At 35.0% G+C, this 23,927-nt stretch overlaps 2 protein-coding genes across 3 annotated transcripts; one reads left to right on the top strand and one right to left on the bottom strand.

Moving 5' to 3' along the window:
* Positions 1–1,221: 1,221 nt before the first annotated feature.
* Positions 1,222–21,934, bottom strand: LOC134230420 (long-chain fatty acid transport protein 6-like). 2 transcript variants are annotated; one of them, XM_062712249.1, is made up of 5 exons: positions 21,894–21,934; positions 2,203–2,569; positions 2,005–2,115; positions 1,708–1,923; positions 1,222–1,362 (listed from the first exon to the last, which is right to left on the bottom strand). In XM_062712249.1, exons 2-5 carry the CDS (start codon positions 2,567–2,569, stop codon positions 1,268–1,270), a joined length of 789 nt encoding a protein of 262 aa, XP_062568233.1. In that variant the 5' UTR covers positions 21,894–21,934; the 3' UTR covers positions 1,222–1,267. The 2 variants fall into 2 exon arrangements, with proteins under 2 accessions (XP_062568233.1, XP_062568232.1); XM_062712248.1 differs by lacking the exon at positions 21,894–21,934 and adding an exon at positions 3,672–3,776.
* Positions 19,274–20,667, top strand: LOC134230419 (uncharacterized). Its single transcript, XM_062712247.1, has 4 exons — positions 19,274–19,879; positions 19,978–20,067; positions 20,222–20,293; positions 20,422–20,667. The coding sequence occupies exons 1-4, from the start codon at positions 19,534–19,536 to the stop codon at positions 20,565–20,567; spliced, it is 654 nt and encodes a 217-aa protein (XP_062568231.1). The 5' UTR covers positions 19,274–19,533; the 3' UTR covers positions 20,568–20,667.
* Positions 21,935–23,927: the final 1,993 nt, after the last annotated feature.

Genomic DNA, 23,927 nt, shown 5'->3' with positions numbered 1-23,927 from the left:
CATTTGCGCAGCCACACCGGAAGTCTTCATGCAGTGAAGTTAATTATATATACTGACTATTGAAAGGAGATGAGCTAACAAGGCGTACAGAATACCCATAGCTTCAGATATATAAAAATCATATTCAATTTGTAAAAATAGAATCTAGAGTAAATTTTTCATTATTGAAATTAAACCTTTATTGTATGCCAAAAAAAAAAATTGGCCATCCCCCCCCCCCCCCCCCCCCCGAGATAGGATTTTCGAGTTTGTCTCTCTCTCCCCCCCCCCCTTTTTTTTTTACTTGTCAACTTTTACAGGTAAGTAAAATTTTTTTTCTTTGGTCCCCCATTCCACTTTCAAAAACGATGCCATGTGCCTGTACAAAGCACTATTTGTCGAATCATTTAAAAAAGACAGTTCCAATTTAAATTTATATAAAGTACCAGGATCTAAACAATTAAAACAGAGCAGATTTTAAGAATTACGATTGATATACAATGACTAAACATTATTCCTTCCCCCAGCCTCCACTAAAATCTTCACCCCCGAGTGCCACACACTTAAATTGTAGTCTGTCCCCTTTATTTGAGGTGGAATTCTCCGAAATATTGGAGTGTCTGGAGCAAAATCATATCTAGAAGCCCCTCACATAAATCAAATGAAGCTGAGTGATATAAAAGGGAACAATTTTTACAAAGAAACAGTCAAATTTGCGTTGCCGCATGCTCTTACCAGATATTGCAGAAGTGTTCATGTATTTCTAGGACAAGTCCCGAGCTTGGAAACGAGTAACAGTAAGCTGGGATATCACTGTGTTCCGTCGTAAGTGAATTTAGGATTATTTTCATCTCAATCACTGTAGGAAAGCTAAACAGGTCAACGAACATTGCAAATTCCGCTTCGAATTCCTCACCCCCGGGTGGCACCATTCCGCGCCCCCATATGTGGGGTTATGCACGGTGATTAACATTGTTTGTAAAATTTCGCAAAATTAATAATTGTATGAAAAGTTGCTATGATGAAAATATTTTTCTACATTCCTTTTAAAAAGATTAAAACCATTTTCAATTTAATGCAAATTAGAAAGTTCTAGCAGAATTAATTTTTTTGGTTTAATTCGTTAGTTTCTTTTGTAAAACAGACCCAGATACTCTTGAAAGTAAGAAAACGAACTGATGCTATAAAACTCTATACGTAAAGATACAGTCATATATACCTCTTTCAATTGTATTAAATAGGCACAACGTGGTGCTAGCACTGTGGTATAGAGGTGTAACAGCATAACCTATATCGTTTTCATTGTAACCGCGCGCAACGCTTGCCAATACACCGAGGAAGACATGGCTTTCGAATTGTTGATTATTGCTGGCTTAGGTAGTCCTGCAAATTCACACAATTTTAAATATGTCAGTTTGCAAGTGTTCTGCAGTTATAATGATCAATAAAATTATTACCTGAATTTGAACATATACAATTTTGGACTGTTTAGATGGGAGACATCACCAATTATCACCAATTATCAGGTCTGAGTAGGGTTGTCACCCGAGGGCCAGTTAGGTATAGTAAAAATACGTTTATAACGAACATGCATTAAATGAATTGACGTTTAAAGTGATTTCAAGGATATAAGGAATTAGGTTTAAGAAACAAAATCGTCCATCGCCGGCACTTCGTTATGAACATGTTTACTGTATAGAGAATATTCAAAATAACACTCGTACACACCTGTTGTACCAGAGGTATAAATGTAGCAGACGGGACTGCGTAAGGTGGTCCCCTCTCGGTGTACCTTAGAAAGAGCCACAGGAAGGGTACGAAGAAGTACGTCGTCCATGGCAACGAACTTTGACGGGAGGTCAGTTTGTCGCTTTCCCTGAACATATATTTTAATGTCGGGTAAATCGTTCAGTATCTCTTGAATCGACTCTAGATGGCCATCTCCTGTCATAGAATGAAAGTTAAATTAGATTGCATGTACTTATTGAATTAACATCAAAATGACCATTTTTATTGATATAATACCTGAGCCAATGATGAGCACGGGTGCGTCGCTGACCTTGATGGAATGTATGAGTGGATGAGCCTTTAAGTGGTAATTAATAAAAGCTCCTACAAGTCCTGCCTTCTGTAGACCTACAGTAGATTACATGGTTTATGTCATTATAAAAGTGTTAGTTTTTTTTATGGAAAGTCGTTTGCTCAGGAAAAATTATGTGTCACCTAGAAATGTCCATACAAATGCAGGTTCATTTTCTATCATCATGGCGACTGAAGAATCCCGGGGAAGGTTCCATGATGCAGCAAGATTTGCCACTTTATTGGCCATGGTGTCGACAAATTCGTACGAATATTGTCTATCCTCAAAAATGATGAATGTCTTTTTCGGTAGTTTGACCACATTCTCTTCAAACATATCCAGAACTGTCCTTCCTTTGCTAAAGTTTTCGCCAATCCTTTTCAGAACTTCCAAAAATACTCTAATTGTCTTGATATCGTCACCAATCCACGGAAATAATGTCTTCCAGGCTGCATAGCCTGCGCCACCCATCCCAGAGACCAGCAGGAGGGCTTTTTGTCGTCCGGACATCTATATGCAAGTAAAATGAAATTTGAAATATAAAATACTCAAAATGAAATATTTCAACATTTTTTTTTTTAGCTTGAATTATAAATTACTAAATTCTATTCAATTTAAACTCTCTGATATTTGCTGCACATTTTGTTCTGTTTAGAACGATCTGAAATTGTAAGCTTTTTTTGTTACAAAATTAAAAAGAATTGTCCATATATGTCCTAAAGTGTCTTGCAAATTGTGTACGGTTCTTAATCATCAGAAACTGAAAAAGGTTTCGTAAATCAGTACTATTGAGAAATATGTGTATTATTTAAATATGTCTGTATATTTTTTTTCTATACATGCGTACAAATATGGCGATTAAATCTGCTATATTTGTTCTACACAGCTGTTTTTCACAGGTAAATAATTCTGTGCTAATTGTCCCTAGTGAAATAGTAAGTCGTGGTAATTCTTCCCCAGCAATTTTCTTTTTTCCATCATGTCCCATTTCGGAACTCTTCTGGCTTTCAGATTTAGTTTCTCGGGAAGCGGCTGTTGTCGCGGGGAGCAATTAAATCGTTTTTGTCATCATAGCCATTTCAATTCTCAAAATTTAAAAAAGAATTTGCATGAAATTTTGAAATTGCATATTTCCATCATAGTGTTATATTTTCTATTCTCGTTTGATATGGATCTACGGTATCCATTTGCGCGAGATCAGGAAGAACCGTAGCAATTTATGAAAAAAAAACCTTAAACGACCAAATCAAGAAAGCTAAGTCTGAGTTGAATAGGAATCAATACAATACTTTTACTATGTATGTAATGAGTTTAAAAAAAAGACAATGGTGGCAAACTGGCTGTGTGATAAACGTGTTGATTTCTTTCGATCTGGGGACATAAAAAGTTAAAAACTTGTTGCTGGTGGACAAGCTCTATATACAATTCAGACTAAACGGACTGACACGCTTTCATGTTGATCAAAATTAGAAATACGATTTCGTTACACGTTCACCCGGAAGTTGACATTCAAAGAACGCCAAAGAGGCTTAACAAGGGACATCAAAATATTCCAAACGCATTAATTAATTGTTAGTGAAATTTTGCACATTTTATGCAATGCACAACTTACCTTGATGACCTTTTTAAAAAAAAATTAAATAAAAAGGCTAGCTGGTCAGAATACGAACCGATAGCGGGTGCCTGTCAAAATTTAGGTCGTGAATATTCACCTGTTATCTTTCCATGTAAATACCAAATTGACAGTGACATTGCATTTATAAATTTATTAACACATATAACATTAGTAACTTAAAATGCATTTACCACATGTTTAAAATATTATTTACTCAATATAAAGATATATATTGATTTTTGGAAACAAAGTTGTTTTTGTTTGTCAGTTATAGCTAGGTTGAAATACCTATCACATACTGGCCTTCCCAAAAGTGTAAGCTGAACCTTATTTTCCGGCATTAGAGCTTCTACATTTCAACTATTGGCCACGACATGAAAGTAGATGTACGTGTGAGGACATCCAAGTGTCTTTTTTTCTAGGACCACACAATCCAAGTGAAATTTATATTCAGTAATGCGACAACGTGAGCTTATAAGCAGTATAATTGTTTATAAGTGTGAACATGAAATTTAACCTGATCTCACGCAAACGGATACCGTAGGTCTATATCAAACGAGAATAGAAAATATAACACTATGATGGAAATATCAATTTAATTGAAAAAGGTTTTCAATTTAATGATCAATCTGATAAAATAAATCCAGTAAACAAAACGAACGGCATACAGGGCAAACATAACGTCTGCATATCAGTTTAGTCTTCAGATATAGTCAAATGTTTAAATTGTTTATGCTAGTCTAGGACAGACTTGGTAAGTTTGTGATAATTCTCAGAATTTAAAAAAAATGGCTCAGATGTCCCAAAACACGCTTCATTTACCCATACTGTACATGAACACATGATAATTATTCTAACAATTACCTAATAAGAAAATAGGGCTCACGACGGGTGACAACAGGGGATGCTTAGTCTTCTTTGGCAACTGATCCTACCTTTAGAATACCCTTGGTTACGCCCTGGTCACTGTCTTGTTTAGTCGGAAGTTTTAATGAGATCGATCACTGTTCGGTCACTTTACTTTTTTTTTTATTTTTAACATGTTGTTAATCAAATACTGAAAATACTATATCGAATTTTTAGTTAATATATAATAAGCACCATCACAAGAAATAAGTTGTTCAAACAAGTTTTCATTAGAATAAAGACGGTATTCGAAATTTTTTTTTTTAAAATGGGAGGGGGCAAAAAAAATGTTTCTTTACTACTTCTTTCTTTAAGTCGCCTGCTTGGCGCAGTAATTAGATCTCTTGCTATAGAAAGGCAAAGTAAGTATATGATCCTTGCGTCGCTGGCTCGACATGGAAAAAGTCCTTCGGAAGAGACCATATAAACTGAGGTCCCGTTTCACAGAGGATGCTGCAATGAAAAAATACTTCACTGTTTGTACAGTAGTAAAGATATATTTTCGAAATCTCTTTGTTACCATGGTAACATCATTTCTTAAAACCAAAACCCGATACAAAGAATTGCATCCTAGAACATCGTTCGTAGCAATCAGAAACTGCTAAAGTGTATTGGATTTATCTCTCTTAGTACAGTCTTCTTTTACTCCATTCTTATCAACTGTAGCAGAAGTATAATAATTTCAAAACGCTTTCAATTTTTTGTTACCTTCACTTTTCACACTAAAAAGTTTTTTTTTTTTACTTAAAAACATGAAAATGGAATTGATGTCAATGAGGAACCCCGACATCCTTTTACTACCGGAATTAACTTTAGGATATACTTGTGTGAAGGATAAGAGTGATATTTAAGTTTAAGTAATTTTGTTGACGACTCGCTGATCACATTATTATTTCTTTGTATTGCCTACAGAGCAGCAGGCATGCTTATGAAAATTTCCTAAGATGTGTCTTAAGACGTGTCTTAGGATATTTCTTAGGACATATCTTAGGAATATCTTAAGATACGTCTTAGGGTGTAAAACGAAAGCATCTTAGGAATATACTAGGTTAAGATGTCGTAAATTCCATCTTAGCCATTTTCTTTTGTTGTAAAACAATAACTACAGGAAGTTTTTATTTAAAGTTTCTATAATAATATACATATGTACGTAATGGAAGGGGGGGGGTCGTAGAGGAAGTTCCTCCTTAGTTCTTAAAAGAATTTAGATTTGTACAGGCATATACATACATTCACAGGGTACAATGTTTGTGTTGATTTTTTATGTCATATGTTCATACATATTCTCATCACTGTACAAAAATTAAATTTTTGAAAGGAAAGGGGGGGGGTGAGAGAAAGAAACAGCTTCATTTTGAAATTTAACATGGGATTATACAAGAGAAGCCACTGCTTATTCACTCATGTCCGAGCTATGTTGGAACCGGTCCGTTTTGAATAAATCTTTTGGGGGTCCCTATTGTTCTTAGATACAATCACAGGGGCCTGTAACATACTGTATTTGATTTTACGTAATCACTATATGTATACAAAAAGAGAAAGGGAAACAACGTCAGCTCGAATTTACACAGGGTCGATCTCGGAAATGACTCGTGTTTTCAATAAAATACCTTGCAGTTAGTGAAATAACGTCTGGGATCATTCAGTAATAATCACTCTTTAATAAAAATACCATCGTGGTCATTTAAGAATCGTGTAAAGTCGTGTTTTGCAGATCCGATATCCTGTCATGCAAGTGATGTAGTTTAAGTCGTCCACTAAATTCGCTAAACATTGCATCCAATATTTAACGCGAGATGTGATTGGTCAATGGTGCTTTTCTAGAACAGATCTGACCAATCACGCTCCGCCTTTTACCAATCATGGGTTTTTCCAAAATGTCGTCTGTTCTGGGCTCGAGCCTCTCTGTGAACGAAAAAAGCTACCGTATTTATTCAAATCGGAGATGTTGTACCTTTAAATTGCAATTAACAAAAGAAAAAAATGATTTTCGTGAACGCTGGATCTTTACTTCGTGTTTTCCATCTCTGGAAAGACTTCAACTGGAGAAAAATGTGCGAATTTTGCCTCGTTTTAGTGGACGACTTAAAGTACATCGACTCGCACAACGGGATATCGAGTTAGTATTACCCAACTTAAACGCTATAAAAAGTAACGAGGTTTCTGTTTTATTAAAGAATATTTATTGTAGTATGATTTCTAGTTATAATTTAATTGGCTACATTCTTTTTTCTATGAAATACGAAATATTTCCGAGATCGACCCTGTGTAAATTCGGGCTGACGTTGTTTCCCTTTCCTTTTTTGTATATATAAAGTGATTATGTAAAATCAAAAACAGTATGTTACCGGCCCCTGTGGATACAATGTATTCCACTACATGAGAAGAACAGCATTCGGAAATAATTTGCACGTGTCAGACATGAGCCGTAAAAGAAACCCAAACTTTTCGGAAAATGAACTGCAAGTTCTTCTTGATGAGGTGGAAAAGAATAAAACAGTGATTTTTTTCAAAACTCTCTAAGTTGGTTTTGAATAATAACAAAAAACGCGTGTAGGAGCTTGTATGTGAAAAAGTGAATGCTTGAAACTCAAGCGATCACGTCAGAACAGTAGAAGAAGTAAGGAAAAAATTCTCGTCTATACAAGTGACACGGAAAAGAAAATCACACAAAACCGCAGAGAGTCTACTGGGACAGGAGGAGTGAAAGCACCTTCTACCTGTACGGACCTTACACCACTTCAAGAGAAAGTATCAGGGATTTGGAGGGCGTTGATGGTGGTATTGATACAGCAGAATGCAGCACCTCTAAAGGGAGTGAAACTGAATGTAAACATCCTTTATGTAAGTGTATCATATGAAAAAAAAATCCCTGTATCACTTCAGATCATGGTAGCACTGAGGTATATTATGTACGAGTACAGGGAATGCGAATGACCTCATTCTGGGTCGTTCAATATTGTGTTGGAACATTTGACAAAGACTGACCATCAAAGGCCTTGAAAGTCTGTACTTAAAGGTACTTGGACACAGATTTGAAGTTAATTTTTTCTGCATAATATCACGAATTATATATTTTAATAGCATTTCACATAAAAATTAATTAAAAATATTACTTCATTAAAAAGATAGTAAAACTTTATATTTTTTGGCGGGTTTGATTGACACATCCTTGCGCTTTCACAAATTTTAACTTTATTCTTAATCCTTAGGAAAAGTGGCAATCTTGTTGTGTATTATTGAGAAATATTAAAACTTAAATCCAGAAATATAATTTTATTCAGAGTAGAAATGTTAGAAAGCAAAACTCCTTCACAAGTATCGTCATTCCGTTGTATACAGAGTTTAGCAAATCGAGCACACTCGATCGTGTTATGTACACAGTTTTTGTAAACAAAGCAAGAGCCTGTTATTGTTTGGTGTTTGTGCGTTTAATCGCCACAGTCTGCTCACCACAACTGCACGGACTGACAATATATTGTGTGCTTGTTTTGCTTTCGAACATGTCTACTCTGAATTTTCTGGATTATAGTATTAATATTTTTCATTAATACACAACAAGATTGCCATTTTTCCTAAGGATTAAGAATAAAGTTAAAATTTGTGAAAGTGCAAGGACGTGTCAATCAAACCCGCCAAAAAAATAAAAATTTTAATAACTTATAAATGAAATAAGATTTTTAATTAATTTTTGTGTGAAATGCCACTAAAATATATAAGTCGTAATATTATAGAGAAAAAATAAACTTCAAATCTGTGTCCAAGTACCTTTAAGGACTATACGTTCATCTGACTCTTAGTCAAAAGGGTTGTCCCTGTCCCTAAATATCCTATCCCGTCTTCGAAGCCGTCTCTGTCTGTCCACCCACAGAACATACGCCATACTTGTTTACAACTTAGGACATCTTACTCTCTTAAGACATGTCTTAGGACAGCTCGTAGTAGTCCTAAAGTTAGGACTATCATTAAGAACTCTCCTAAGATAGGACAGCTTCGTTGGCCCCACTTAGGACTAAGATATATCCTAAGTTCGTCCGTAGATATGTCTTAGTTCTAAGATAGCTTCATAAGCATGCCTGCAGAGCGACAATACCCGGCGTCTGGCTGGCTGTCAACTCCTTACTTTGCGACTCGTGAAGCATTCGCTCTCACCAATTGTATCGCCCGAGATTTACATATTTTTGTGGGGTCGTATTTTCCAGGTTTAAGGAAAAAATATTGATTTGTGGGGATTTGAATTCGTTGTTGAACAAGTAGTTATGGTTATGAAATTTTACATTTCATAATAATAATAATAACTAGAAACTCTTGTTGCTACAGCAACAAAGAAGGTCTTCCGTTTTCCTCTATTTATCTGCATGAATGAGCTTTTATCTCTATGTTAGAATAGGCATATAATATTTTAAATGATTTCAGGATAACGAACGGCCGTAGGTATACCTTACCAAGATTCTTTACTTTACTTAAGACAATTATAGTCTTAATTACATGTACAAAAATCATTTTCAATTATTTCATCACTTTCTGTGACGACCGGAAGTGATGGCGGACACATTTAATCCTATATTAATTGCCCAATCTTCATCGATTATTATTCATATAAGTTAAGTGTCTTGATCTGTTACAGTTTAAGAGATCTCGTAATATTTCTTCTCATTTTGAGTACAAGAAATCTTTTGACCGGAAGTAAACTTTTGAAAAGATATTTGAGGTTACTCTAGACATTTCAGTCTGAATAACATGTCCTAAAATCAATTCAAATGCTCTTTTATAAAAAAAAATGTTTATTGGATAGTATGATGCTAAACTTGTGTAGTTTTTCTTTCATAGCCGGAAGTTGTCGTTTTTGTTTCCAGTGGGACTGACGAAACTACAAATAAGATGTTATAATGTATTACTAAGAAAGATTCCATAAGAAAAGTTGAAATTTTTGATTTATTTGTTCACTTCCTGTGACAACTGGAAGTGACGGCAGACAATGTTAACCCAAATGGTTTTGCCTACTCATCACAATATATCACTTCTGTAAGTTTGATGTTTTGTTCTCTTACCGTTTACGAGATCTAGTTTTGATAACTTCTCATTTTCAGGACAGGAAATCACGCAACCGGAAGTGAATTTTACAAAGATATTTGACGTTACTATACACAGTTGCAGTCTAAATAACATATCCAAAAAATCTTTACAAATACTTCATCTATAAAAAAATATTTACAAGAAAGAAAAATACTCAAATTAAGTAGTTTTTTCTCTTATAACCGGAAGTTGTCGTTTTTTGTTTCCGGCGTTACTGACATATTTCAAAACTTCAAATAAGATGCTATGTGATGCAAAAAAGTTTCCATAAAGAAAAGTTGAATTTTTGGATTTCTTTGATCACTTCCTGTGACGACCGGAAGTGACGGCAGACGATCTTATCCACCATAGATTTGCCTACTCATCAAGATATACCACTTCTAAAAGTTTGCTGTCTTAATCTTTTACCGTTGACGAGATCTAGCTATGATAACTTCTCATTTTGAGGACAGGAAATCACACGCAACCGGAAGTGAATTTTTCAAAGATGTTTGAAAATACTGTAGACATTTCCAGTCTGAATAACATATCCAAAAACCGTTACAAACACTTTATCTGTAACAAATATATATTGGAAAGAAAAATACTCAAATTATGTAGTTTTTCTCTTATAACCGGAAGTTGTCGTTTTTGTTTCCGGTGGGACTGATATATTTTGAAACAACAAATAAGATGATATCACGTGATGCAATAAACTATTTCATAAAAGAAAAGTTGAAATTTTCGATTTTTTGACCGCTTCCTGTGACGACCGGAAGTGACGACAGACAATGTTAACCCACATGATTTTGCCTTTCCATCAAGATCTACCACTCCTATAAGTTTGGTGTCTTCATCTTTTACCGTTTACGAGATATAGCTATAATAACTTCTCATTTTGAGGACAGGAAATCACGCGACCGGAAGTGAATTTTAAAAAGATATTTGAAGTTACTGTAGTCATTTACAGTCTCCATAACATATCCAAAAATCATTACAAATACTATATCTATGAAAAATATTTATGGGAAAGAAAAATACTCAAAATATGCTGTTTTTCTCTTATAACCGGAAGTTGTCGTTTTTATTTCCGGTGGGACTGACATATTTCAAAAACTACGAATAACATGCTATAATGTGATGCAAAAAAGTTTCAAAAAAGAAAAAGTTGAAATTTTCGATTTCTTTGATCACTTCCTGTGACGACCGGAAGTGACGGCGGACAATGTTAACCCAATTGGTTTTGCCTACTTATCAAGATCTATTACTCGTATAAGTTTGGTGTCTTAATCTCTTACCGTTTCTCAGATATGATTCGGACAAAACTTTTTTGAAAAAGACGGAAATCGATCATATCTGACGACCGGAAGTGAGTATGAAAAACTGAAAACTGCAATTGCAAGATATTTCCACTCTCTATCATCTCTGAAAATTTCATGAGAATCCGTCCAGCCATCTCTGAGAAATCGTCGAAACAAAAAGGGAAAAAAATAATAATAATAAAAAAAAGACTAGAAACTCTTGTTGCTACAGCAACAAATAAGGTCTTCCGTTCTTCTCTATTTTTCTATAAGAAGGATATTTTTCTATTAAAAAAAAAACCAAAATGCCAAAAAAAAAAAATAATAGTTCCTCCATCTGGGCTCGATCCCAAAACCATTAGTATGAAGGTCGGACACGCTAGCCACTGAGCCACCATATTCCACAACATTTAATGTATTTTGTAAGCTTCTTATTTTAAGGTTGAAGGAAATAGTTTCGAAATGAAAGAAATAGTTTCGTAGTAAAGTCCCGGTCAAATTTTTTAAAAAACTGAGATATTCCCTGTTTGATGTGATATTGTGTGTAGGAAAATGATTAGAATAATTATGGGACACATTTGCAGTGAAGCAATGACACTTAGCATATATAGAGTTGTAAAAGCGAAAGTAATTACACGTGGTCAGTTGCAGAGGAAATTCAAAATCCCGGTAAAACAGTGAGTGAGTCATGGGCATTTTTTCAACACCATATCGTATCAAGCGGGGTAACTGCAATTGATTTAACCTATCTAAATTGCGTGGAAATTTAATTGATAGGAAAAATCGCCATTTCCAAGATTCGGTGGATTCATATTTTAATCTAAATAAAATTGAAATAAATTCCATACACCCAAGAAAGCAAGAATACTTGATATTAAAATGTCGTAATAGAGCAGAAGAATCGAATGATATTTACAACAATTGTAGAAATAGCCGATGCGAGCTTTAATTAATGTTTATGCTCAGCAATAACTAAATTTCAGACAGATATGCAGATTTTGCCGATATTCACTACAATTTCAGTATAGTTTAGAGACTCACCTTAAAACTCTCAGGACACTTTCTTTCAGGTTTCTTCTTGCTTTTATTCCGAATCTTATGTCAATATTGCGTGCCATTTGGCTTGAAGACATTTTCTCTACGTTGCCTTTGATTGTTTTGTTTTTTTTAGAGAAGGGTGGGGATATTTTATAAGTATTTGTTAGAGTAAGAGTTGCAAATACCTCCACGACCTTAAGCTTGATTGTGACCTTTGGGTCAATGGGGCCAAAGAACAAGGTCATTTATCAAGGTCAAAGGTCAAGGTCATCAGAGAGAGAGAGAGAGAGAGAAAGAGAAGGTAAACTTGAGATAAACACTTAAAGCTGAAGCTGAATCTAGATAAAGGTAATGAATATTTCTTTATTACTTTTTGAGTAAGGGTCAAAGGTCTCATTTTGAAGTTTCTCTAGACATTTGCAGTCTGAATAACATGTCCCAAAATCATTTCAAATACTCTTTTTATAAAAGCCATTTATGGGATAGTAAGAAACTTAATTTATGCGGTTTTTCTCTCATAACCGGAAGTCGTCGTTTTTGTTTCCAATGGGACTGACATATTTCGAAACTACTAGTAAGATGCTATAAAGTAATACTAAGAAAGATTGATTTATTTGATCACTTCCTGTGACAAACGGAAGTGACGGCGGACGATCTTAAACTCAAAAGATTTGTCTACTCAACAAGGTCTTCCATCCCTATTAGTTTGGTGTCTTAATCTCTTATCGTTAACGAGATCTAGCAGAAATGATAATTTCTGATTTTGAGGACAGGAAGTCACGCGACCGAAAGCGAATTTTACTGAGATATTAGAGACCAATGTTGACATTTGCAATCTGAATAACATATCCAAAAATCATTACAAATACTTTAATTATAAAAAATATTTATGGGAAAGAAAAATACTCAAATTATGTAGTTTTTTCTACTTCCTAAACCGGAAGTTGACATTTTTGTTTCCGTTGGGACTGATACATTTTGAAACTACAAATAAGATGTTATAATGTGATGCAAAAAAAGTTTCAAAAAAGAAAATTTGAAATTTTCGATTTCTTTGATCACTTCCTGTGACGACCGGAAGTGACGGCAGACAATCTTATTCCAACGGGTTTTGCCTACTCATCACGATATATCACTTGATTAAGTTTGGTGTCTTAATCTCTTACCATTTACGATATCTAGCTACGATAACATCTCATTTTTAGGACAGGAAATCAAGCGGCCGGAAGTGAATTTTACAAAGATATTTCAAGTTACTGTAGTCATTTGCAGTCTGAATAACATATCCGAAAATCATTACAAATACTTTAACTATAAAAAATATTTATGGGAAAGAAAAATACTGAAAATATGCAGTTTTTCTCTTATAACCGGAAGTTGTCGTTTTTTGTTTCCGGTGGGACTGACATATTTCGAAACTACAGATAAGGTGCTATAATGTGATGCAAAAAAGTTTCAAAAAAGAAAAAGTTCAAATTTTCGATTTCTTTGATCACTTCCTGTGACGACCGGAAGTGACGGCGGACAATCTTAACCCGATTGGGCTTGCCTACTTATCAAGATCTATTACTCATATAAGTTTGGTATCTTAATCTCTTACAGTTTCTGAGATATGACTCGGACAAAATATTTTTGAAAAAAGCGGAAATCGGACATATCTGACGACCGGAAGTGAATTTTGAAAGCCTGAAAACGTCAGTTGTAAGATATTTTCACTGTCTATCATCTCTGAAAATTTCATGAGAATCCGTCCAGCCATCTCTGAGAAATCGTCGAAAAAAGAAAAAGGGAAAAAAAAATAATAAGAAAAAGAAAAAGAAGAAACAGTAGAATCACTATAAGGTCTTCCGTCTGAAACGGAAGACCTTAAAAAAGAAGAAACAGTAGAATCACTATAAGGTCTTCCGTCTGAAACGGAAGACCTTAATAATAATATCCTTTATTTATACAGGATTGCACAATTAGTTTACAACTAGTTTACATTGTGGTCCTGAAAACATATATACAGACAGATGATTATGTACAGAAACATAATACTCAGTAAATATAAAGCAAGTAGCTACTAAAATCAATATATACACATGGTTAGTGTTACGTTACCACTAAAAACATTCATATTTACCATATAGTATTGATTGTCTATCAAAACTACAATGAACATTAAACTTATTTATAATCCATTCTTTAATGGTAGACCAAAGTTCTTTTACATGAAAACATTTTTATTTCTTGTCTGATTTGGTTGATTCCTGGGGAGTTGTTTCATGCTCTGGTCTCTCTGATATTTCCTGCATTCAAATTCCCAGTGGCCATTTAGTCCACATTAATGACAGGGTCCTTTCTTCTGAGGTTGGGCCATATTTTCTCTGGGCTGATGAGGGGGGCGTTCTGGAGCACGTCTAATAGACTCTCGGAACTTGGGACTGTGTGACCTTCAGTTGGTAAAACTTCGTTCATGACTCTATTGAATTTAAAATTTGACCTCTGTTTGTGACCATTTTAAAAAGCTTCACACTCAAGCGCCAAAGTGACAGCATGTTGTAAGGAGGAGGGCTTCCCTTGATAGACAGCCCATTCTAATTCCGCATCACAGAGAGAATCTACGAAACAATTTGTTGCCAGGTGTTCTCTAGTACCAGAGGAAACATTGGGGTATGCGTGTCTTTTAAAGATTTTATGTCATGAGCTAGATATTCTAATTTTTGTCCCCTTTTTCTCATTTTATTTTTCAGTTTTGCACGATACAATTCTGACTGGTTTCTGGGCTCAGATCGGAAGCCTAATACATTTACTAAATGTTGATAATTTCGTCGCATGTCAGGGTTGATGTCGCTAAGACCTGTCCGAGCATCGCCTCTGAGGCTTGTTAAAAGCTCTTGAGCTTTTGTTACGTCACTCCAGTCATTGAGTTCCGCTTTCATTTCAAACTAAATAAGATAATCTGACCAGGAGGTCTTGCCATCGTAATTTGCGGGCTTTTTGTTTCTACTTTCCACAATAAATGGTTATACAGACCGCAAATCAGGTCGGGAAAAGTCGGGTCGTGGATGATCAATTTCTTTGGTAGGATAGCATATAATGTCCGTTACTAGACAATCACTTTCTGTGTTATTGTGGGGGCAATTCATCCTGTGATCTACACAGGGATAATAATCATTTGTGTTTAATTGAGAGCCATTGATTAGACCGGTATTACTTGCATGAAACCCTCTATCAATGCACTCATCTTTCGTATTCTCTGGAAACACTTGTAGAGCCGTCAGCACGCAAATTCCCGTCCTTGGAATAACCCCTGCTGACACCCTCATAACATGGACTGGGACGTATTGAGCCGTCAGCACGCAAATTCCCACCCTTGGAATAACCCCTGCTCACACCCTCGTAAACTGGGCTGGGAAAACTCCGTTCCCGGGAAATCCTTCGAGTCTGATGCATGACGTGCGCTCTCGTCTGGAGAGCCAACGACGCTACTCTCTGTTAAACAACTGGATGCCGACATTTGGCCCAGGACCACTGAATTGCAGACAGGGGCAAATTAAATAGATTCATTTTTATGTGTATCTCCGCAAGCAAAGTTTGAACAATTATAATCCATTGGAGGAGAGCCGTTCAAAATAACTTCACCACTAGGGGTACCCAACATTTCTGGATCGGTCAACACATCGGGCTTGAGGGTAAGCCCTAACTGAACAAGTTCTCTTTCGCTACTGCCATGCATATCCATTAAACTCTGCGTACTTGACGCAGGACTACAGGGTTCCTCATGTTTAAAAACATCTTTTAAAAATTCACGAGTAAAAATTTAACCAGATCTGATCTCGAGAACTAAGCTTCTACTGGTTTACTCACTAGCGCCACGCGGTCTTTTCATTGGAAAATGAATAACTTTTCAATGGTAATTCCTAATAGAAAAATGTGATAACAGACTTATTCAATCTCTTTATGTTCTGAGTACAGTTTTGGATGCTATATGGATATTATTCAAAAAAATATTTGGACTAGCATTTCTAAGAATACAGAAATTTTATATTCGAAAACATGGAATTGTGTCATTCCTGTTTGATTAGTTTGATATTCAAATTTTTAATTATACATATAATTATATAATTTTTATGCAATAATCAACTTAAAAAAAATAAACGAAAATATACGATACCCATTCGATTATCTTGTTAGGCTTATTCGATGTTTTCTTATACTTATTCAATACTTGCATTCTGGTTATAATATGGGGCGGGGGGGAGAGAACTGATTGAGTTATAGAATGAGAATGACAAAATAAACTTGTATGCTGTAAGTTTGTCAGTAGAAATGAACATATTGCATATATATCATTGTTTTATCGAATACGAAAGACAAAATTATAAAAGAGGAATCTACTTGTGTGCCAAGTTATATTGAATAACAAAACTGTAGATCGAATAGGAATCTGGTTCATATTTTGTCAAATAGGAAATGCTTTAGAATATCAATAACAATTTTTTTAAAGTGAAATAACAACAAAATATATATATAGTATATATACATGGACAAAGTTTTACACACTATAGTCTATGTAAATACGTTTGCATATTGTTAAACTCCCTTTCGAGAACTTTTCACTCATATGGAGACGCCACCATTTGCGGGCAGAGAAAGCTGCAAATTTTATCCTATACTTGGCGCCATTGAAAAGTGAGTGATCTTAGTCGTGCCAGCACCTACCGCGACACAGGACCTCAGTTTTCACGGTCTCATCCGAAGGACCGGAATCCACGTCCAACAGTGGGATTCAAACACTCGACGTAAGAATAAACTCCTTACTTTGCGACTCTAGAGCAGACGCTTTAATAATTGCGAGGGCGACCATACTCAGGTTGATAAATTGTTTTTGAAATCCTCAGACAGGAATGCACTTACCTATACAAGAAATAGTAGCTTACGCAACGTTTCAATATTGATATTCTCCCATTCCAATCCTTATGTTTTCTTCTCAGTGGTTTCATTTTACCACAAAATCCACACATAGCATGCTATTGTTTCTCATTTTGCGTAGGAAATTTTTAAAAGACAAAGATAGTCGTGTCGCACGAGGATGAAAAAAAAATGTTTAGGTTTTTGATTCGTAGGTGACTCTGATACAGAAGGAAGTACAGGGTGTTTCACAATATATGTCACACATCTAAATGGGCATAATTTGAATACGTGCATGATGCCGAAAATACCAAAACACTATAAGTAAGCATATTGATCTAAAATTATGATATTGCAAAGCATTGGAGAAATTATAATATACCATGAAGTAACTGATGATATAATCAGTGATGTCCGTGAATTTCAGCTTTCTCAAAACAGAACAACTTGCAGCAAAGATTTGTTCTAAACTTTTATTATTATGGCTTCTTTTCTTATCCTTTGTTATAAGTACAAACCAGTAGAGCTACAGCCTCGACAGAGACTTCTGGTTCTAATGCATGACAATACCCGAAAAGAGAAAACGGAGATCGAGAATAAAGTTATAAAAATTTGATTGATCCAAACATGTTATTTTTCAACTCTCAACACCCAGGGTATATTGGGAATCAGGAAGTCCGAGAATAATACCGATTAAAACTTGTCATAATCCGTTGTAATATTAAATAATATTTTACGTATATAAAAATAGTATTTGAATCGATTGCCACACACACAAATAAAATAAATTTCTTCAATTCCAAAACATTTAAAATTCGTAAGGAATTTTAGAGCAACAGTTAACATTCCCGTACATATGCTCATTCTTTATTTTACACTACAATGTCGCGCAGTCACGTTATATGTATTTGTATAAAACGCTTAAAACAAGAAACATATTGACGCAAGCGTCAAAAATCGGCCGCAAACAAATTAATTAACTGTTGATAATTAATTAGAAACTGAAATTTGCTGTGACCTGTTTTTTTTTTTTTTATTTCTTATATTTATCTATTAAAATATCCTCATGACACGAAAAAAAAATGCATGCGGCATTGCCGATTTTCTTCATGCATTTACAATATTACATGTAGGCAATATAAACGGTCCTTAGACCTCTGCGTTTCTGCACTCAGTTTGGTACTTAAATTGTAAACGAAGTCTGGTAAGTTTGCTGTTTAAGTAGTTTTTACATAAAAAGTACAAAATTAAAATTTAAACTTAGCTATAGTTTTACTTTAATAAAAACGCAACAAATATATAATATGTGGGGCTCCTCGCTCTTTCTTAAAGATGTTAACCCCCCCCAACTCCTTCTAGATCCACCACTACATTTCTTCTCTTTCAATCTCTTTGTTTTGAGTTGAGATGTGGCGGGAAAATGTTTGGCACATTGTAAAACGCGCTCTATCCTAGTCTCCTGGACTAACATGTCGTAATATTCTTTGCTTTTAAGAAATAAATATTTCATCAAATTTTTGAAAAACATCCATAGAAAATGTATAAATTAAGACTTCATTTCAAATAAATACAACAAATCCCGTTTAGGCTGTTTAAAAAGAGACAGTAAAATTGTTGATTTACAACGCGGTCTTTGTTTTAGACTATGCTTACACTCGTACTAATTTTCTCCGCACTTCAATCATATCAGAGTTTGTCAATCAGGATTGGATGAAACACTTACCCCATTATTTATAAAATTTAATTTTATGATTATTGTGCTTTTTGATAACATTTAAAGATAATGTTTGTTTAAAACTGATTCGCCGGCGATATGAATGTTGAATATTTTTATTTAAATTGCTAACTCCGCAGAAACGCACAGCGACTTAAAACTTTCATATCATATAACCGACCGCCTCCTGGCGGCCGGTAATGATAGGAAATGTGGGTGAAAGTGCAAAGCGCACTTCACATGATTTCTCGTCTGCTTTGGAAAGTGCAAGCTCAAGTAAAGGTGCGGAATGTCTAGATTTGGAAAGATAAAGCCAAGCGACTTTAAAGAAAGTTATTTAGTGTCGGCAAAAACGAAACATGCTACAAATTTTTCCATCAGAATATTTACAGACTTTTTGCATGAAAAGGGGGAGAGAAACCGATGTAATGAAATACAACAAAACTGATCTTTGTGAATGCTTACAGGATTTCTACAGCAATGTAAGAACAAAAACGTGGGAACTTTACAAAAAGAACTCTTTGTTAAATATACGTCAGGGGATTTGCAGGTACCTGAAAGAAAACGGATCAACAATTGATATTATCAGTGACCCGGGTTTTGGCCCTGCAAACAGCTGTTTTTCGTCCCTTTTAAGAAAAACTAGGGCAGAGGGCAAGGGGGGGGGGGGGAGTCAACCACCACCCTGCTATTTTGGCAGAAGATATAAGAAAACTTTATGAGCATAAGCTAGCTTTTAATACTGCTACACCGCAAGGACTTTTAAATAAAGTAATTTTTGAAATTGTGTTATATTTCTGCAGAAGAGGACAAGAAAACCTTCAAAATTTGAAGGTACATGATTTCGAAATCATGTCAGAAAATGGAGAACGTTTTGTAAAAAAAACTTAATTCTGAAATTTCGAAGAATCATCAGGGAACAACAAGCGAGACAGAGAGTTCAGGGGCACGTATGTACGAAATAAAAAACTCTCCTCTCTGTCCAGTCAAATCTTTTGAAAAATACTTGTCAAAAAGACACTTGGGAAGTGATCGACTCTTTCTTCATCCAAAAAACAGCTTCAGTGATGAGGACATAGTATGGTACAGAAATGAACCAGTAGGTTTGAACAAGTTGAAAATATTCATGAAAAATTTGTCTAAGAGTGCGGGTTTAACAAAGGAATACACAAATCATTGCATTCGATCAACGACAATTACACTTTTGAACAATTGTGGATTTGAATCCAGGCATATTGCAACAATAAGCGGTCACAGAAATGAAGCATCACTTGCTAGCTATTGCTATGATACTTCAGGTAACCACTTTTATTATCGCAGTGATCTACTCTATATATAAGTTTAACAAACAATATTATGTATAGTTTTTACAACCATGTACATATTTATCTTTCAGATCAGCAGAAAAAGGCTATGTCAGATGCTATCAGTGTTTGTGTTGGACATAAAATAGAACCTAGTGAAAAAAGTACACCCAAAGATGCAGGTTTGTTAAATTTTTATTTAGAGAGAGCGGTATAGTAATGATTATTGCAACCAAGTTACATTTTGCATGTAAACACTGATATCTTTTTGTAGAAGTAATATAGTGCAGTATACTACATGGACTTAATAATCAAGTGTTGTTTCTTTTCTTTTAGGGAAAGCTATTAAGTCAGGTGATGGTAAAAGAGGCACTTCAGTTGCAATCCAAAACACATATACATTGACAGGTTTGTAAATCTTATTTCACAAGATCTTTTGTTTAGCTCTAATTTAAAGATACTTGTAAATATCTATGTAAGCAGTGATTAAAAGTGATGATTAATTTACATGTACTGCATATTTTCTGTTTAACCAGATACATGTACTGAGATGAGTGATAATGATGATGCAGCACTCCTGAAGTGTGCCATGGATATGGAAAATAATTCTAATCAGCAGGCTGTCAAACCTATTTTCCAGTTTTCCGGATGCAATGTCACAATTCAGAACCACTATCATTAACACTTAAACAATTAATTCTGTTACATAAGGCCCTGTGTAAACTACATTACTTAGTCACTGTGTGAAGTTAAATTCATGAAAATAAAATCTTGAATTTGCATTTCATATCATATTATACAAAAACAGTCAGCATAATAATAATAATAGTGTCATTATTTGGATGTACTATGCCGAAATAGTATTCAGGGTTTGACACATAGTGGACTCGCCTCCGGCTCGTGCACAATGTGTCAAACCCTGAATACTATTTCGGCATAGTACATCCAAATAATGACACTATTATATAATTATAAGAACGATATCCTAAATATTGTACAGGATTGATGATGAAAAATATCCAGACCAGAAATTGCTGTTTAGTTTTCGTATATTAAGAATAATTGGAGATTTTGAACTAAAGTATAATATAAGGATGAAAGACAGTTAAACCCTGCCTCCTCTACCCCAGCCCCCCCCCCCCCCCCCCCCCCCCCCGAAGAAAAGAAATCAAGAAATGAGAACAATATCAAAATGAAGTCAATCATTGAGAAAAACTCATGAAAGTTAGATCTAATCTAGGGAAAAGGATTGAAGCAATGCCGGTAAGTGTATCAAGTGTATTTAAAAGTCTTAAATTTGAGTTAAGTTTGTCTGCATGCAAGATTTCAGCATTTTAAGTCGATTGACATTCAGAGCCGATTAAATTTTGCAAGATTGACTGAAAGGAAGAGCGAAAGAAGTGGACACCATCTAACAGGTAGTGTTAGTTCCGAAACGACACATTTAAAATACAACTTTAAATAACAATAGATATGCACTTTGGGGGTTCTAAAAAGCCAAGAAAAGCTTCAAGTATCCCATGAAACTTTCAAAGCAGTGGTCAGAAATTTCTTAGCATTTGTCTCTTATTTAGGACAATGTTGGGAAAACATTTGTAGAATGACATTTTAGGATTTGTTGCCATAGTAACTGAAGTGGAGAATGTTGGATACTTCTGACTCCAAAAAATAATTTTGAATAGATGCTGATTAAAATGATATATAAATTGTATATGTTGCTTTAGTTGTCATTTATCTATCTGTCTTTAGATATGTGACATATATTGTGAAACACCCTGTAGCTTCATTATAACCCAAGTAAAGCTTACCGTGTATACTCGTACATTGCGATATTGACCTATTGTGTACCTAGGATAATATAGAAAGACCTCGTTGGCTTGCGGGGATTTCCAAGAATTTCACCTTTATTTCAGACAGTGTCTTTAAATAATAAACGTATACACTTATCGCCCCCTAGCGCAGTTATTGATGCTACAATAGAGTCGCGGCAAAAGGAATTGATCACTACGTCGCGAGCTCAGCGTGGAGACGGTCCTTCGAATGAGACTGTATATATAAACCGAGGCACGGTGTTAAGTAGCTTGCGTAGGTGCTGGCACAAAAAGAAATCGGAATGTACTTTAAAACCCCAGTCACATTTCCAAAAACGACCAACGGCCGACGGTTTTTGAAGCAAAAATGGGATTCTTCGGGTGACAGTCGGCGATTCATCGGCCGTTGTCTTGCCCGATTTTGACCTCTTTTTTTGTCGGCCGACAAATTTTGTATCCATCGGTCCAAGTTATAATTTTTCTGCGTCGGTGGCCGATTTCTTCTATTAAATTTATCTATCGACCAACCTTCGATCATCGTCAGACCCTCGGCGCTCAGTTTATTAAGTCGGTCGTCCGTCGTTTGACAATAAAGGTGTCAAAAATTTCGGCCGACGGTTAAAATCAAACTGTAGCTCAAAGCTCGATGATCGGGCGACTATTGGCCGACTTGTGAAAATTTTATCTATAAAGGATTCACAACACAAACAAGATGTTGATGCATGGATTGATACATATTTTTTGAATGGAAATAATATTTAGAAATCCTAATTATTCTTTGCTGCTAACATATGCACCATTTCTCGTTTTTTATGTAACTCTATACAACATTTTGCACACATTTTCAACATTAAGCTACAATCTTACAAAATTCTGCCATCTCGCCTTGCAAACATTACTCACATCACCTATCTGAATATAGATCTATGAAAAATATTGCTGATTTCTAAAGAAAAAAAGATTTGTTGTGTAATTTATCCAAGTCATTGGTGTTCCTAGGAATTAATGTGACTGCTCCGTGTCGTCCGATGCTCATGTCGACCGATGTTTTTAGCCGACAAGACCAGAAAAAAATTGTCGCCCGACCATCGGCTTAAATGTGACCTAGGCATAAAAGGTGTAGCATCCTAGTATGCTTACGATTTCTAATGATAAAAAAAATATCCTAATATTCAAATGACACATTGTACATTCTTTTTGTTAAAGCTTGTTAAGGAAGCTCTTAACACTAACTAAGGAGTCGATCCATACGTCGCGGGTTGCAATAGGTGCTGACACGAAAAGGATCCCTCACTGCTCAATGACCACGAGTGCCGAGTATAGGACAAAATTTGTAGCTCTCTACCGGTAAGTGATGACGTCTCCATATGAGTGAAAATTCTCAAGAGGGACGATAAGCAAAATACAAACAAAAACAATGAGCAGATTTCAAAGCGTAAATTCATTTTATTAATCTATAATCATTAGAGCCCCCCCCCCTCAGGCCCTCTACGGTACGCCTGATCCAGGGGCATTTAAATTTACATTTCTGAAAGAAGAACCCTTGTTAATTATAACTAAATGTAGCGAGCCTGTTTAATACACCAGAATGATAAGACGCAGAGAAGATTTTCCAAAAAATTAGACATTTTCACCATAATTATAATTAATAGAGTCCCGCCCTGACACCAGAACCCCTGACCCTAGGGCCATGTAATTCACAATCTTTCAAGAGACACCCTTAATCATCATTCCTATGTAGTTAGTTTGTTTAAAATACCCAGGAGCAGAGGAGAACATTTTCAAAACGCGAATGCATATTATTCACTATAGAATTTAGAATAGAATTTATTACCAATCAGAGCCCATTAGGCATAAACATATAACATATATAATTACATATAAACATAATATTAAAGTAATAGACAGAATACAACATGTGGTGAAGAGCAATTCTTCTATTAAGTATATATATATACTGATATATATGTTGGTGGCAATTTAAGTTTCATATACAGACATACATGATGGTTTGTTGTACAAAAAAAAAGTGTGCATAAGTATTATTCATGATATACATATATATGTAAATATATACCTATCAAAATGCATAAAACTATGTTTGAAACATCAACAGGAGGCAGCAAGAGACGGTGCTAAAGGATATACAGAATTCCACTCATGTAGAATAAACAGACATAAAATTTATGGAGATAAACATATATTATATAAATAAATTATACATTGACACA

Source organism: Saccostrea cucullata, unplaced genomic scaffold (assembly GCF_032062105.1).
Source record: "Saccostrea cucullata isolate Sc308-1 unplaced genomic scaffold, CSIRO_AGI_Scuc_v1 ctg4674, whole genome shotgun sequence".
Lineage (NCBI taxonomy): Eukaryota > Metazoa > Mollusca > Bivalvia > Ostreida > Ostreidae > Saccostrea > Saccostrea cuccullata.
The sequence above is the reverse complement of the archived record's forward strand: the minus strand, read 5'-3'. Positions and strand labels throughout refer to the sequence as shown.